General features: G+C 35.7%; 1 protein-coding gene across 1 annotated transcript in view; it reads left to right on the top strand.

Moving 5' to 3' along the window:
* Positions 1–13,879, top strand: part of LOC6036390 (mothers against decapentaplegic homolog 3) — a gene marked incomplete at its 5' end in the record, with an annotated part of 35,799 nt that extends 21,920 nt beyond the window's left edge. The window contains 7 exons of the mRNA XM_038253582.1: positions 8,433–8,526; positions 8,666–8,904; positions 8,966–9,204; positions 9,423–9,588; positions 12,119–12,324; positions 12,388–12,532; positions 12,598–13,879. Of these exons, the coding sequence (XP_038109510.1) occupies positions 8,433–8,526; positions 8,666–8,904; positions 8,966–9,204; positions 9,423–9,588; positions 12,119–12,324; positions 12,388–12,532; positions 12,598–12,721 (1,213 nt within the window). The remainder of the gene's footprint in view (positions 1–8,432; positions 8,527–8,665; positions 8,905–8,965; positions 9,205–9,422; positions 9,589–12,118; positions 12,325–12,387; positions 12,533–12,597) is intronic.
* Positions 13,880–17,733: the final 3,854 nt, after the last annotated feature.

Here is a 17,733-nt window from a genome sequence, read left to right as displayed (position 1 = left end):
TTCTCTTTTTGTATTGGCCAAATTGAGTTAACAAAACAATTATAAGGAGTAAACCACATATAATGTTTTGCCAACGATGATTTTTTTTTGTTTGGCGAATTGTAAGATTTCGGTATTTTAATCGAACTTAAAATACCATGCTTCTCCATCCAAATCACTTCGTAGCACATTTTGCTGGAGACGCATGGTGCTTTTTGTTCAATTAACATACCGAATCCTAATATTTTTTTTCCTTTCCTGCGTAAACATCCTGAAAATCATGGAAAAATATTTTCAGCTGTGAGATTTTTGGATCAGAGATCTTCAAATCAGCAAACAATGTTTTCCTTTGATTGTTAAGTCTATTTAGCTATGAATTAAAAAAAGTCTTAGTATGGTTTATTAAAATTCCACCTAATCACCTTTCTTTTGAAATATGACGGGCCAAAATGGGTTAAAACGTTCCGGAGATATGATATAAAAAAATGTGTTTGCGAAAATCGTCAATTTTGAGGAGGACCACTTGAATTCAACGTTTGAATTTGATTATGATTTTTTTTTAATTTTAAATTTAAAATATGTTTTAAGCTTGAATTTTGAATCATGAACATATGAAAAAAGGTGAGCTTTAGGCTAAAAATAAATTACTGCGTTTGCTTAAAATTTAAGCTTATCCTTTTCAAACTGATATTATTATGCAGGGATTAAATAATCGCAAAAAATCATTTTCGCTTGCGAACTATCTTCACATGCGAAAGAGAGAGGAGCCAAATCACGCAGAAACGATCGCCCCCAAACTTCTCCAAGAAAATCTATCTGTTGATGATTTTTTGTGAATTTCCTTGTTAGTACCACTTAAAATGATTAATTTCGCTTTGTTTACACCCATTGCACTTCTACAAAATGTAACAGGTCATTTTTCGGCTTGTAACGTTACACTTACAAGTGTAGTAGGGAAAAAGATGTTGCGCCGAATAATCAAGACGATGATTTTTTTTTAGATTCCTTTTACCGATCTTTCGTGCGCGAGAGAGGAGAGCCATGCTCCCTTCGGATTTTTTATCTTGATGAACGTCCAAAGATTTTCTTGCAGGCCAAGGATTGATACCTAAGAGCATGCAATGGCACTGACCTTGTTGCGTGCTCTTCGGTTGACGTCCACGTAAGGAACATCTTGGAAGGAGCGTAACTAACTACATCCGTAGTTCTGTTAGATCATCCGAATTATCTTGATCAGAACAGTATAGCTCTGGTTCCTTGCGAGTGTCCTATTTTCTTACCTCCACGTTGGCTTGGTTTTCATGATGACCTAGCTGGTGGCCTGTGGAAACGGATCGTAAACCTTTGACCACCGCGGGTCAGAGTCGAGACGGCTAAAAGAAAGGGGCGCGACAATGTGGGAAAGGGAAGTAATTTGTGATTGTAGACGGTATTGTTTTGATTCGCAGTATGTTGAGTCAACTGCTGTGGATGTACCTGAAACATCGCACAACGGGGTTTCTCTTCTCTTCATTCTCAGCTACCACCTATCTCCTATTTTTATTTTGCTCTTCTGATTTCCAATTCTTCACTGATTCTTCTATTGAATATCCAACATTTGATTTTAATTTTACTAACTATTGATTCTCTTATCTCTCAAAGCTTTTCCACTCTTTTCTATCAATTGATACTGCTGTAACAAACTTTGTTTTGTTTTTTTTTCTTTTTTTTCCTTAAAAATATTCTTTTCCTTAATGTACTAGTAATATCAAGTCTATCTTTTTTGATTTTATTGCGAATTTATTTATTTGAATAATCCTTTATCTGTCCTATAAATTATCATTACTATAATCTAAGCTTGTTTTGTATCTCTATTTATTAACTATTGTCTAATTTTACATCTAATACATCTAACTTCTCATTTTTATTCTTCAAAATACGCTCATCATTCTCTTACTATTGATACTTGATTTTCATAAAATAAATTCTCTTTTACTGTCAATTGCTTTCAATCTTTACCCTTTTTTTCAAACAAGTGAGGTTTGAGCCCTTACTCAATTTATGGAATGGTTAAAGGATTAACACAAATATTACTATTGTATTTTTGGTAAACTTTTATAACATGCTTAGGACCAAAAATTGTAACAAAACACCGCGACAAAAGAAATAGCAACATATAAACACGACTCAACACTAGGAAAGATTTCAGGAGAAAACAATACACAGTAAATAACAATAAGTTTTTGAATTCAAACTAAAAATAAAACAGTCTTTGCTTTAATGAAAGTTGATAGGCACACTTTAAATGGTTAAGCGCTTATACTTACATCAAACCCTACTTAATGTACCACCCCCGGCCGAGTTAAAATGCGTAACCGGAAAAGAAGGTGTGCAAGCCTGGCACGAACACTCAAAGCGTGTTCTAGCGTGCTGCTCGTACTGACTCAGAGCAAGGGTGAGATGTAGGTGTAAGGGCAGTGCGTGTTCGTCGGGACCCTAGTGCATAAGATCGGTCAAGGCACGTTCTTACACTGAAAATTGCGAATTGCGAATTGATGAACGTCCAAAGATTTTCTTTTGATGATCGCTGTTTTTATGTAATGAGTAAGCAAGGTAATAAAATGTATGTAATTTTTCAAATTAATTTCGAATGGTCATGTCGAAATAAATTAATTTCGAATGGTCATGTCGAAATAATCCGAGAATTTATCTATTTTAAAAACGCAAATTTTCAAACAAAGGTAGATGATATCATCGTCCCCAGAACATCCCTACCGATATCCTCGGCAACTCATAACACATGCAAAATTTTGCAAAAACCCACACAAATTCACCTCCCCGCTCTCTCTGGTGAGTCACTAGAGGAACAAACTCTCTCCCTCTCTCTCTCTGTGGAGCGCCATCCAAAACCCAGTCCAACCATGCACCATGGCAAGAACATCGCCAGAACCGGCAGTACCGTCGTCGAAGGAAGCGCGCAACCCGTCGTTCGCGTTGTTCGGGATCGGTCGAGACTCGCCAGACACAGACAGACAGTGCCTAGCATAGCTATTCAACGCATCTCCAGCAACGCAACGCTGCATCGGCTTAGTCATCCAGGGTCTTCGGCTACCCACGGAACTTGAAGTTGAACCTTTACGGGCGTGGGCTTCAACCACGCAAGTTTGGTGATAAAGCGATGGATTAAGGAAGAGTTGGGGACGTTTTGGGACGGAGACTTTCTCCAACGCTTGAAGACCTGTGTGGAAGGGTTAAGTTCGAGTTGGCGTTAGGTGGAAGACGCAGGAAGAGAAGACAAGAAGCAGAACCTGAAGGATCTACCATAGCGGTGAAGAAGGAATGTGGGGCGAATAGCTCGATTAACTCACATCGGCAGACACACGGAGCAAGAGAAAACCCAGAGAAACAACATAAAACTCGGTGGGGATATGCTAAATGTTGGGCGGTGGGGCTAGGGTTCCTAAAATGGCGTATGACGCCGGTGCTAGGAGCCTCAGGACTGAAACTGTGCCGAACAGCCAACGAATCTTGAAGAATACCAAATAAATTGGCGTGGCGCGTGGGAGGAAGTGACCTCCTGAAGAGCAACAGCAGCAGCAGTTCGTAGACATTCGAGGACGACCACGGCGTGTCGTCTAGACTTGGCCTCGACATTGGCAGTCAAAACAAATATTGATTAACGCAAGGCCCAACGACGTCGACGGTATCGCGTAACGCAACAAGAAGAAAGAAGAAGAAGAAAAAGGAAGCTATTAGCTTAGTGGCAGTCACTACAGCATAAAGCATCGTCCCCTTCGGGGAAGTAACAGAACCCGGCAAAGTAAGCACCGCACCACGCACTGGATGTGTCTTATCTCTCCGGTGGAAATTGTTGTTTTTTTTTGGTTTTCATTTGCGCGCGAGCGAGGGTGGAGGCGCCGCGTGGTGGCCTTGGGCAGTCTGGCAATGGTCGCGCCTGGGTGGGTTGGTTGGAGTGGGAGGGTGGTGGGTGGCAGCAGCAGCAGCAGCAGCACCACATATCAAACCATCCATCGATCGATTATTTTCGGTTGTTGTTGTTCTGGGCTGGAACTGCTGATTGGAATTGTGTGTGACACTGTGTGGGTGTGTTGTACAGAGTTATTTTTGTCGCCTGAAGGGCTCCCTTGCGGACGTATCGGGTGACACGTGTGGACGAACTAATGGATAATTTGTTTTTCGGGAAGAAAAGCAAAAATGTGCATTGTGTTTTGTTGAGATTTTGTATCCAATGGCTGGCCTGTTATCGTCAATGCTCAATTGAAATGCCTAAATTAATGATCGGCCGATTTTCCGATTTTTTTTGGGCTTATACGTTTTATGGACCTTCTCTGTGACCAAAAAGCTATTTTGCATAATTGGATAATGCACAATTTGGCAGCGGTTCATATAAAAATATTGAAAAGTCTGTATTTTAAGATTATTTGAATTGGTGACATAGCCAGCTGCGTGTAAGGAATGGGTGTAACATATTTTTTGCTTTATTTTATGAAATTTTATGCAATATTACAACCTGACATAAACAGAAAAAATATGGTGTTATTCATCAGGGAATTGTGACTGTTTTTGTGCCAAAATAATGTGTAATAAACATAAAACATCAGGAATCGATTTTTTTTCAGTTTCACATTTTTACACATTTGTTAAAGAAAAAAAAAGAGGTAATATGCAACCAACCTATTTTTTTTAATTTCATTTATCCAACGAGGCTCTGTCGATTTGGATAAACACGACGAGTGCTGATAAAACGAAATACGAGTTAAAGATTTGTTTTTCCACTTTAGTTTGGCATTTCGTGTTTGACAGTTTGCCAAACTCGCAAACAACTCAACATGTGTGCAGGTTGACGTTTCTGCAAACAAATGCAGGCAAACAAACAAAGCAGGGAAACTGTAAACAAGTGCTATGTTGTTCGTTTGTTTGTCATAGTCTAATACCTGCTTAAATAATGTCGAACAACAACAAATATAGCATTATTTTTAAATGCAAATTGATTGTGCACCGAATTTAAATTCACCCATGTCTGATTATTGATAAAAACTTGTTTTCAAAACAATAATTTCCTGATACGTTTGCTTGACTCATTGAAAGTGCTTTTAAACCTTATTTTTTTATTTCATTAATTTTCAACATCTTCATCTCAGGAATGAGAAACCAGTGTTACTAGGGCAAATTTATAGGGAATTTCTGAAAGCAAAATTAATCCAATGCAAATGTTCTATGTACTAATAGGATTCGAACTCACACCTTTGGATTGGAAGTCGGATGCTCTAGACATTCGGCCACCAAGAGATTAATAATTCTTGAGCGAGTTAATCCGTAATGGTGAAATAATGTCACAAGGTCATTTACTATATAATACAATAATCCCTCCCCCAACGATTCCCCTACACACCACACACCATTATAATCTATAAATAACTCGAACCGGATGGTACGGTATGGTACGGTATGTCCCCGGCTTCTTCTTCATAGAATCTGTCTCATGCGGTTAATGCAACGCAGTAAGCCGGGCCGCTTTAATGAGTGTAATACACTTCGGGGGTTCTCGAAAGTACTGCAATATAATGACAAGAAGGAAATTGAGGCGTAATCTAACCATAAGTTCTTCCCGGATGCTTTCTTCGGACTGGCTGTGCTTGTGTTCGATTAGATTAGAAAAGTTGTTTAAAACTAACTTCCAACTAGAGACAAATAAAAATAAAATTAAAAAAAAATTGGACAGGTGAGGGCTATGACTGAATATTGAATCGTAAAAATGGTAATATTACTTCAGCAAACTTTACACGTTCCAAAACTATTAAAAAATCTGTGTACACGAAATTTTTCGAAAAATTAATTGTATTAAAAAAGAAAAGGTTCCAGTTCATGGTTATTTTGAGCAATTTTTTATATAAAAGAACAAAAGAGTTCTAAAACATTGTCGTTTTTATTATTTTCCTGTTATCTAAAACACTCCAACAAATAATATGTTGCGTGATCTCCAGCTCATACAGAGTAACACACTCTTGAGAGTTTATTAGATAGTGTAAGAGAAATCTCATATCTTTGGCACGTTAATAATTGGCTTTTATTTCCATCCAATCACCTGATTATCATTTAGGTAAAATACTTTACCTGAAATCAGTGTTGCGTTCCTCACGCGCTCACGCGCTCGTGAGCGCTCACTCTTTCAGGGAGGAGCGCAGCGCGAGCTAGCTCACGTTTGCCCGCGCTCACGTTTGCTCCGATTTTTTCAGCTCGCGTTTGCTCCACGCTCGCGCTCACGCTCATATTTCGCTCACGGAGCGCTCATTTTGGTCGTGTCGCTAATCTTTTAACGTTTTTGAGAAAGTTTTTTTTTTTCAATTCTAGATGGATTTTTTGCTTGAGGTACAGTAGGGCTGAGGAAATATGACTTTGTGAACAAATTTTATGATATATGAATTGGAATAGCTTATTTTCATCAACCATGTTTTAAAATAAAAGGTTGGATTCGCAAGGGTCAAATCATTTTTAGACATACAGTTGAATGTATAAATATTTTAGAGTTTAAAGGCCTTATTGAAGCAGAGAGTTGAGGGGGGAGGGGTATAGACGCCCAAATAAAAGGGCCTGTAAACATTAGAAAAACTTACAAAACAATGAATTGATTCAAGAGGATTTCTGCTTTGGTAAGTTCGATTTAATGTTAAATACCTCGTTGATTAAAATATAATATTAAACTGTTTTATGTACCTAATCAGTGTTTTGACTACATTTCCAGATTGCGGGTCAGAATGAGCTACTATAAAAAAAGTTATTCCGTTTATTAAATTCAGTGAAAAGAAACGGATGATCATTTCTTAAGGTTAGTCTTTATTTGGCAGAAATTTCAGAAAATAGAGTAACATTTTTGAAACAGTTCTATTTTTAAATATTACCCTCAAAATTGCTAATGGTTGAAATAACCCTTTGACTAAAATCAAATAAATTGTCAATATTTTTCACCACAAAAAGGTTGGCTCTTTTTCCAGCAAGTGGATTTTATTCAACACTTCCGCAACCAAACCTCTGAAAATATTCAATTACAAGTTAAATATGATTTTTTGAACATGGATGTTTGTAACTGTTTAAAAGATTATTTAAAAATAAATAAAATATACATAAATTGTCATTTTTTTTGTTGTACATAACAACAATACAATATGGATTTGATATGTGAACAAACAGTGCATCCCTTCACGTCAATGAATGTTAACATTATGAATTTAGTTTTTGTTAATTGTTCGAAAAATGTCTAGATTTTAAATAGATCGTAAATTTCGGTTTGCTGACCAAATCCATTTCATTGCTTGCTTTTGTTTGTTCGACCACTTTCTTGTTTGTTTTTGCTGCCTGTGCTGAGATAGTTCTGGAAACTTCGTTTCAAACAGGCAGATGCTTCAACAGGAAAAACAACTACCTACTTTGGCTCACCAGCTCACGTGAGCGCAAAACGCTCCGGTGAGCGTGAGCGAGCACGAGCCACCTGATAAAAACTCACGCTCCAGCTGGAGCGAGCAAGCCTTCCGTGAGCGCTCGCTCATTCGCAACCCTGCCTGAAATGAATATTTTGGTAAATCTTAAAAGATACCCCTTGGTTCGATTCTTTAGGTAAAAATAAGATTTCGAAACAAATCGGTTGAGGTATAAGGGTCGCTTTTTATCGTTGAAGTTTGTATGGAAAAACCCGCAAAAATATATGAAAAAAAAAAAATCAAAATTCCACCAAAAGCTAGCGTTGAATGTGTCGGATCATTGTCAAGTGTGAGATTCTTGAGTAAAATTTTATGACAAACAGTTTTGTCGAAGACCGCAAAGTGATCCGAGTTAACCCTGACGAGTTATTAGCGATCTAAAGAAGACGTTTTTGTATGAATAGATTTTTTTCACCAACTTTAACGATCTATGCGACCCTTAAAACCTTTCACTCAAAGTTTTTATAGTTTTTCCTAAGGAATCGAACCCCCTGAGGGTATACCTGAGGTCGGTTTTTTTTATTGTCACACTATTGCTCACTCATCTGTGGTACCAATATCTAAAGTTTACCAAAAGCTTCAAAACATCAAAGGATGAAAACAGATGAGAAATAAGAAATTATTAATAATAAAAAAAACATGAAAAAACTTTTACGCGGTTTACTTTAAAGTAAACAAATTTCACAAAATTCAAATAGTGATGCATTTGAATATAAAACTCTCCAAATAAGACAACATCTGTTCATGCAGCATGCCTATACGGATCTTCATTCAATACCGGAATATTACCTCATTCTTTTAAAATTTTGTCACCATTTGTGCTACATCCTCTTCGAGAAGGGAGTGCTTGTCTGATTTTTGACTCAATTTTCACGGTAAACCATCAACACCAACGATATGTGGGCTTACAAATATTATTTTTGTATTTTGTAGAACAGTTTAACTAACCTTTTTCTTCTTATTTCTTTGTTTTTGCAGAGCCCGTCCCGCGAATGGCGAAAATGGAGTTGCGCTAAGGAAAGGTCTTCCGCACGTGATCTATTGCAGACTTTGGCGCTGGCCAGATTTGCAGGTGAGCAGCTAATGCCAAAAAAATCGTTATCTTAGATTTTTCAGAGCGCACTCTCATTAGCATGATTTATGGCCATTAATCATTCCGCGAATGAAATTATCCCATCCGTTTTTGTATTTTTTTTGTGCTTTGTTTACAGAGCCAAGCAGAGCTGAAGGCGCTCGACATCTGCGAGTACGCGTTCCACCTGAAGAAGGACGAGGTGTGCATCAACCCGTACCACTACACCAAGGTTGACTCGCAGTCCCAGCAGCCGCTGACCATTTTGGTCCCGAAGAACCTATCCACACCTCAGGGCGGCGAAAGTTCCGTCACCTACACCTTGGACGATCTCAGCAATACGGTGCCGGTCAACATCCAGTACAACAATGCCCTCAAGTAAGGGAGTGGGATTTTTAAATGTTCAGATTTCGGAGTATCCAAGAATTTTTCATTTTAGTGAAAACTACGTAACCAGCCCACAGACACCGAACCCGCAGCAGCAGCTTCAGCAGACGTCCCTCACAGCCGCCGCCGCACCGTCATACATGGAGGCCACGCTGGGTCAGCAGATCCCGACCAACACCACGATTATGGACTCGGTGAACGTCGGTGTCGGCCAGATTCCCAACACAGAGACGCCACCGCCCGGTTACATGTCGGAAGACGGCGATCCGCTCGACCAAAATGATAATATGAGTGAGTCTAGATTGTTGGTATCCCGTTGTACGAATTACTTTCGGGGGTGCGGGACTTTCTATCATATTCCTATTTCCATTTGCATCCGAGGAACTGGTTTTGGTCAGGTACATTTGGCACATGCCAAAAACTTTTCGCAAATCGTGACTTCAAACATGTACCGCCTTTCCTCGTCCTCCGTCACTAATCCACGATCTTTCCCCACCGTGCTTTCGTAGGGAGTCTCTCGCCACCAATGGACGCCCAGCCGGTGATGTATCACGAGCCCGCGTTCTGGTGTTCGATCAGCTACTACGAGCTGAACTTGCGCGTCGGCGAAACGTTCCACGCGTCCCAGCCTTCGATTACGGTGGACGGCTTCACGGATCCGTCCAACTCGGAAAGGTAAGAAAGCTGCGTTGTTCTATTGTTCTGGGTTGAGTGGTTCTCTACGATTTCGCAATTCGATTTTTCTTTGACTTTTTTTTATTTGAAATATATATTGTTAAAAAAAAGTAATTTTTCATCATAAGTTTTCCCTAACAAGTTTCCATACAATTGTGAGGGCTGGTCATACAAAATGGATGTACAATGGATGTACGTATCTTAAGAAGGAATTTCCCGATCGATTTGGTGTCTTCGGCAAAATTGTAGGTTATTTTTTTATTTCACATGTTACGACTTGAAGTTGAATTCCCAAAAATACCCATTTTTCTTATTTTGGAAATTTTTGATATATTTAGGGGACCAAAAATACATCATTTGTGTCATAGTTCGTGATGTGCAAAATGTGGTGTAGGAGATATGATTTTTTTAAGTAAGACTTTTTTTAAGCATCAAAAATCCTGTCATTTTTTTTAAATCAGCAGAATTTCATAATTTGGTCTAAAATATGAAATATGGAAAATTACATAGGAAATTGGTAGACCATTTTTATTGAAATGATCAGAAAATGTTTCAAATTATTTTTTTTTATTAAGGTTGTTTTTTGAAAATTTCGAATATCTGAACAAAAAAAAACATTTGAAATCATTGATTAAACTAAAATTTTATTTTTTTATTTATTTTTTTGTGTAGGGGACATCTTAAGATGACTTCGCTGAAAAAATCTCGTTCCTAGAACAAATCCTGTTGTTTTGGTAGATGTCTAATGTTGGGGTACGTTTTTGGCCAAAAATGACCTCTCGAAAAATCATTTTTCTAATATTTTTGTTAGAATTTCTCGAAAACTACCCAAATGTTTGAAAATCTCCACTTCAAACATTGTAGCGTGTCAATACGATTCCCTTTAACAAGAAACACTGTTGGATGACTTATTTTTACCATATCGTTGTATTTGAGCATCATTTTAGTTTCATTTGACCCAATGTCACCTCCTCTAAAGGGTGAGTTTGGGTCAATTTTTAAACTATTGGCATTTAAGGTAGTGTTCATCAAAATCCACCATATTTGGGAAAATGTTAGTAAACTATCTAAGAACAAATCTACGTTGATAGATTTTCAATGTTATTTGAATTGTTTTGTTATTAAGAAAATACGAGAGGTGTATCGTTTTTTGACCCATAGTCACCCCCACTGACGGTACTTTTATTGGAAAGATCAGAAAATTTCGCAACAGTTTAAAATTTTTACATTAAAAACATGGCCAATAGTTTCCGAAATATCGTCTGTTAAAAATTACAGGCTAAGTAGGTGACATAAAGAAATTCATTCTTAACGATTCAATTTCTTTGTGAGGCTGTATCTCAGAAACTAATTAATATCCAAAGAGAAAATTGTAGGATTTATTAATTTTCTCAGCTTGTTTTTCAGAGGTTTCACAGGTTCTTTCTCGAAAATATAGGTAAACAGTAGCTTTAAGTAGCTTTAACTTGGAAACGGTACATTTTTTTTAATATGATAATTTTCGATTTGGCTTTGAAAAATGATTATTAATACTTTTGTCCAGATTTTCATTATTAAAAATAATAAACATTTTTTAAATCATATTTCATATATTTATTTTATATATATATTTTTTAAAATTTTTGAACACATCCGTACAGGTTTCAGGCAAAATTGTTGTTAATTTTGATGAAAACGAAACATTTTGCTCATGATTTAATTTTTTTTCAATATCTTGGGAGAAGGAAAAATGCCGTTTCAAATGTTGTTTTAATGCATTTAAAATAAAAGCACGAATCAAAGAACTATTTCGATCATAAATCCATACTAGCCGGGACGGGGAACGGTCAGTGACGTTTGAATACTTTCAGTCAGCAGTCATCATCAACAACGATATTTGAATGCTCACACAGAGCGCCTATCATGATCGAAATTCCGAAGCGACCGTCAGAACAAGCACACGAAGTTGAAACGAACGAAATCAAGCTCGGCACTCAAGCAGCCGCCCTACACGAAGAAACATGCTCTCTTATCTTTCTCTCGCAACCCTTCTCTTTCTTTCTCGTGCGGTGCTGTGTGGTGACTGCAATCATTTGAATGTAGTCATGGGAAAGGATATCGTGCTTCACTTGCCTTTTTCAGTGAATAACAACTTGATCGATAATTTATTTTATATTTGGTCTACTTGTTTAAAAACAATATTGAATGACAAATGAAGCGGCTTCAATTTTTAAAATTTTGTGAGTTATGATAAATTCGACTGAAGAAATCTCAATTTTAAGCATTGTCTTTGAATCAACTTGATAAAATCCTCAAAAGATATTAAAATTCTAATTAAGGTTGGAAATAGAAAAATTATAGAATTTATAAAAGTTTTTTTCTACAACTACATTTTTTCTGTATTTTTTTCAGTTGCAAAAGCTTTTTTTAATTTAGAATTATCCGGCGAACAGTCTCAAAAATTCGCTGTATAAATTCCTCCACAATTCGCGCACTTTACGCGTGACTTTTTTCGCGTGACAATTTACAATTTTACAAACTAAATTTCCAGATTCTGCCTCGGGCTGCTGTCGAACGTGAACCGCAACGAGGTGGTCGAGCAGACGCGCCGCCACATCGGCAAGGGCGTCCGGTTGTACTACATCGGCGGCGAGGTGTTTGCCGAGTGTCTCAGCGACTCGAGCATCTTCGTGCAGAGCCCCAACTGCAACCAGCGGTACGGCTGGCACCCGGCGACCGTGTGTAAGATTCCACCTGGTGAGTGGTTATTTTGATTGATTTTTTTTATTAAGAAAACTGTTAATGTCTGAAATGTTTCAGGATGTAATCTAAAGATTTTCAACAATCAGGAATTCGCAGCTTTACTGTCACAGTCCGTTTCGCAGGGCTTCGAAGCGGTCTACCAACTAACTAGAATGTGTACAATTAGGATGTCCTTTGTCAAAGGATGGGGCGCAGAGTACAGGTTAGTATCGACTTTGCAGGTATTTTTCATGAAAAAGTATTGATTTTGATAAAAATAATTTGTAGACGACAAACCGTTACCTCAACACCATGCTGGATTGAATTGCATTTAAACGGTCCGTTGCAGTGGCTGGACCGGGTTCTGACCCAGATGGGCTCACCACGATTGCCATGTAGTTCTATGTCATAAGTGAGGGAGAGTGCGAGATAGAGAGGGGCAGCTCTAAACTAACTACAACAAAAACTCAACAAAGCAGAGGGAAGCATGGCTGCTGCTGATACAAGATGGGAAAACGCTATCAAAATATCAAAAACAAACAAACAAACGTACTATTAAGACATGATGCTGAGAACGCGGTACCAGTTTTCATCAAGTTTGTTTTAAGTTGTCCAACAGAGATGTTTCACTATTAACCATTGTTTTGCCTAACCTAGAGCTGTGGCGATAAGCCAAGCTTCCTTCCTAAAATCATTAGCGACAGCTTGAGCTAGTCTCGAGTCAATTTTGTACAGGTGACAAAGATGAGTGCGTTTACTTATTGACTAACTCTTATGATAATCCTTTATGTTTGTTGACCCACGAGCGTCTCTTCTTTTTTTTTTCTTTGTAAGTAGCAGTCTTTCTTAATAAAAATGTCCGTTTCGAAACAGTTGCTAAAAGCACTGTTATGGAACATTCAAAACCAATCAAATGTAGTTGCATGAAACATCAACAAGTTTTGTTACAATACGATACGTTTTATAATAAAGCATTGTTACAAACACACACGTGTATGCGAGGAAGAGAATGAAATTCGAAATTTCCAAATTTAAAAATTGTCTTCACACGCACCTTACGTACTATTTTGGCAAAAAAGAAAACCCAACACACACAAAAAGAGAACGGAAACAAATGCAGTGAAACACTGAAGAAGCTAATACAATTGGTAAACGACTGGTGATTTTAGGATTCGTGAAAAGGAAACAAAAAATAAAATAACTCGATTTTATAGCGGAGAACATTTCTTCGCAAAGAAAAAAAGCAAAACACAAATGAAACACAACAAAAAGTAAACAACATAAAAAAAGAGCAGCGTACTATTTTCTGAGAAGGTTTAACGAGATCGTTTTGAGATGATACGATTAAGATTATAAGAGAGTAAACAAAAAAATACACACGTAAAAGAGGAAAATGAGACGACAAAAAAAGTGTAATGAGAAAAGTAAAGCATATAATAATGTTTGTGATTTTTATCTTTTGTCTTTTTTGTTTTCTTTCCAAAAGAAAAAAAAAACTCAACTCGTTTGGGAAATAAGTAAGACAAGATTTAGTGGTTAGTTGCTTAAAATACATATACAAATGAGAGTAGCTTGGTGTTGTTAATTATCCGAAAATTCCATGTGATATTATTTGCAACAGAATCTAAAAAAAAATTTTTTGGACATATTTTTATAAGAATAGATGCATGTGGCAGTGCGTGGCCGAATGGTTACGCTGTCCGCTTTGGAAGCGGATGATTCTGGGTTCTATTCCCATCTGCTGCAACCTTCCATCGGCTGAGGAAGTAAAATGTCGGTCCCGGCCTTGGTTGTTAGGCCGTTAAGTCAGGAGTGTAGGAGTCGTCTCCATGCCATAAGTACAAACAACACACCAAACCAAGCCTACTCCGGTGGAATCGCTGGCGGCGGTTGGACTCGCAATCCAAAGGTCGTCAGTTCAAACACTGGGGTGGAAGGTTCCTTGGAGTAAAAAGAGGTTTGGGTGCTCTCCCCATTCAAGCCTTCGGACTCCAAGGTTCGAGCAGAAACTTGCAATAGAGACCACAAAAGACCCGGGGGTCGTTAATGTGGATGGTTTGATTTTTGAGATGCATCCTTACTTTTTTCAGAAGCAAGCGGGCAAATTAAGGCTCAAGCCTGATGAACAAATTGCTAACTTTGGACGAACGGCCAGCACGAGACTTTGAAAAAATTTGCGACCAATATTTCGATTTTTGAAAAAATCAGTATTGATTCATAAATTCATAACTCGATCAAAGATTTTTGCACAACCTCGAAATTTCTGAAAACTTGGCATTCAGGGTTGTTACGGACGGCGCGGGTCGCGCGGATGGCGCGTTTCGCGCGGATAGCGCGGATTTGGCGCGGATTTGCTGACTAATTTTGCTCAGGCGCGGATTTCGCGCGGATGGCAATTTTAATAAATAAATAGATAAAATTACTTTCAAGTTTGTTTTTTTCATTGAGTTGCAATTTCAATTTCTTATTAATAGATTTTTTTGAAAATGATTGTTTGTATTTTCTTAGTACGAACCGTCGAAAAATTAAGATGAAGATTATGTAGAGATTATTTTTCAAATGTATGGTTGAGAATTTCTTAAATTTAATTATTACTACACTTAACTCATTTCTTAGTATATCCGGCTCTAAATATGTAATTTCTTTTGAGTTTTGAGTAATGTTTTTTTTAACCCTTATTTATTTTCAATTTTTTAGTGGATTTATTCAATTTGCCTTTGAATTGTAGATGGGATTTACCCGTAGAAATATTTTTCTAAATTTAAACATTCTTGGTGAAAAATAAAAAGATTGCTCTATCATTCAAAATTCAAATTTCAAAAATTCGAATTTTTTTTTATATTTAATAGTTTTTTTGAATCAAAATTTTTAAAATTCAGATTCAACCAATTTTGAATTTCTAAAATCGTAATTTAAAAAATCCTAAATTTCTAAATTCAGAATTTTAAAAATCTGAAATTCAAAACTCCAAAAACTAAAAATCCAAAATTCAAAATTTAGAGAAAAATCAAAATTAAAAAAATTAAAATTAAAAAAATCTAATTTTGAAAATAAAAATATTAAATTTAAAAAAATGAAAATCTAAAAAATCTCCAATAAAATTTAAATTCTTAAATTCTTAAATTCTTAAATTCTTAAATTCTTAAATTCTTAAATTTAAATTCTTAAATTTTAAATTTTAAATTTTAAATTCTTAAATTTAAATTCTTAAATTCTTAAATTTTAAATTTTAAATTCTTAAATTCTTAAATTCTTAAATTTTAAATTCTTAAATTTAAATTCTTAAATCTTAAATTCTTAAATTCTTAAATTCTTAAATTCTTAAATTCTTAAATTCTTAAATTTAAATTTTAAATTCTTAAATTTAAATTCTTAAATTCTTAAATTTTAAATTCTTAAATTTAAATTTTAAATTCTTAAATTTTAAATTATTAAATTCTTAAATTTTAAATTCTTAAATTCTTAAATTCTTAAATTCTTAAATTCTTAAATTCTTAAATTCTTAAATTCTTAAATTCTTAAATTTTTAATTTCTTAAATTCTAAAAATCCTTAAATTCTTGAATTCTTAATTTTTTAGAAGAAAATATTTCAAATATTGGAAATGCAAATTATTTTGGAATGAAATTTTAGTGAGAAATTTGTAATACAATCTGTATTAAAATACATAGATTTTGAATTTATAGAATTTCGAAATCTAAAATTTAATCATAATAAAATTTTAGATTTTGGTTTTTTTAGCCAACATTTTTGAAGTTAAATATTGAATAAATAAATTAGATTTTTAAATTTTGTTTATATTGGTTGATAATTTTCTATTTTGTTTATATTGGTCAAAATTATTGTAGTGTCCTTCTGATTTGCAAATAGTTTTTTTTTTGGTGACACTTTTCTTGACGTTTCTTGAGGTATTTTTAAAAGGATTTTTTGCTTTCATTCCTTCAAACATAAAACGAGTTTAATTTTTTTATCAAATGCTTTCTGTATTAGTTTTTTTCTTTGGAAATAACATTTCTTGAATATTGGTCGCGATTTTTTTTATATGGCGCGGATTTCGCGCGGATATAGGTTTCGGTCGGCGCGGATTTGGCGCGGATTTTTTTCGACTTTCCCGTAACAACCCTGGGCATTTTATGTCCTCTAAAACATATCAAAAATAAAAAAAAATTAAATTAATATTTTTTTGCAAATCAAGTTTTAGTGACAAAAAGTTAAATAAAAAATCATCAAGTTTTTTTTACCGTGTATCATTTTATTTCAGTGTAGTCCATATCCATACCTATAACTTTGCCAAAGACACCAAATCGATCAAAAAATTCCTTTAAAAGATACAGATTTTTGAATTTTCATACATCATTTTTGTATGGACAGCTGCCAAATTTGTATGGAAAATTATATGGACAAACTAATGATGCAAAATGGCTTTGGGCATACCGAAGGCACCAAAAAAGTTGCAGTCGGATTAAAAAATACAAAAAATCGAATGACCGAAATCTGAGAGAACTGCTCAAGTAGAAAAAAAACATAAACGCCTGAAAAATCTGGAATAAACTTTGTTTTCCAAAATATCAATGGCAATATGATTTTTGAAAACTACCTAATTCTTTAAGCTAGGAGACGTGATTGCAGACTGGATTTCGCAATATGATGTGAAGCTTGATTTGTAAAATGCTTCATACATGAATACCGTCATGCTGCGGTCAAAGCAGATTGCAGACTGGAATTCGTTGTGATAATTGGTTTTCAATTCAGTTTGCTTAGGAGTAGCTTATTTGGAATAACATCAATTCTTCCAAAAGAGATCTTCAGATCTCCACCACGCACCTACGAACTAAAAAAGGGAATTTTTAAGATGGGAAGAGTTGATGATTCACTTTGTGAAGGAGATAGGGGAAATTCTCCACAGCATCCCCAAATTATTAGGCAGCGAATGACAAACATGTTAAAGCTGCCTGAAATAAATCAACTACCACCACTCCAAATAATTGCTGCTGTGAAAGAATAACTAACTTTCTGGGGTGGATCCATAAACCAAATGGGCATTTTTTTTAAATTTTAGGTTATGTATGGAGCGTGGACAATAACACCCGCCTGGAAGTGTCGTTAATGGATAGCCCCTATCTCATAACCTAACCAATCTTATTATGTTTTCAAAATTCAAATTCGCACCGTTTTGAGATGTTAGTCGTGAACAAAAAATATTTTTTTGGAAAATACCAGACAACTTTACGGATTTTTAATCGCTTGCTCACTTCCGATTCAGCTATTTATCACCGTGATTTCATTCGAAAATCCCTTTTATAGGCCGGAATTGAGTGAATATTTTTTTAAATTTATTTTGAGTATTTTTCGATAACCCGTTGAGTATTACAACAAAAAAACATAGAACCTTACTAGGTATTTGTTTTTTCTAAAAAAGTCCTAG

Source organism: Culex quinquefasciatus, chromosome 2, assembly GCF_015732765.1.
Source record: "Culex quinquefasciatus strain JHB chromosome 2, VPISU_Cqui_1.0_pri_paternal, whole genome shotgun sequence".
NCBI classification, from domain to species: domain Eukaryota; kingdom Metazoa; phylum Arthropoda; class Insecta; order Diptera; family Culicidae; genus Culex; species Culex quinquefasciatus.
Note: the sequence above shows the minus strand (reverse complement) of the source record. Positions and strands in the feature narration are given on the sequence as shown.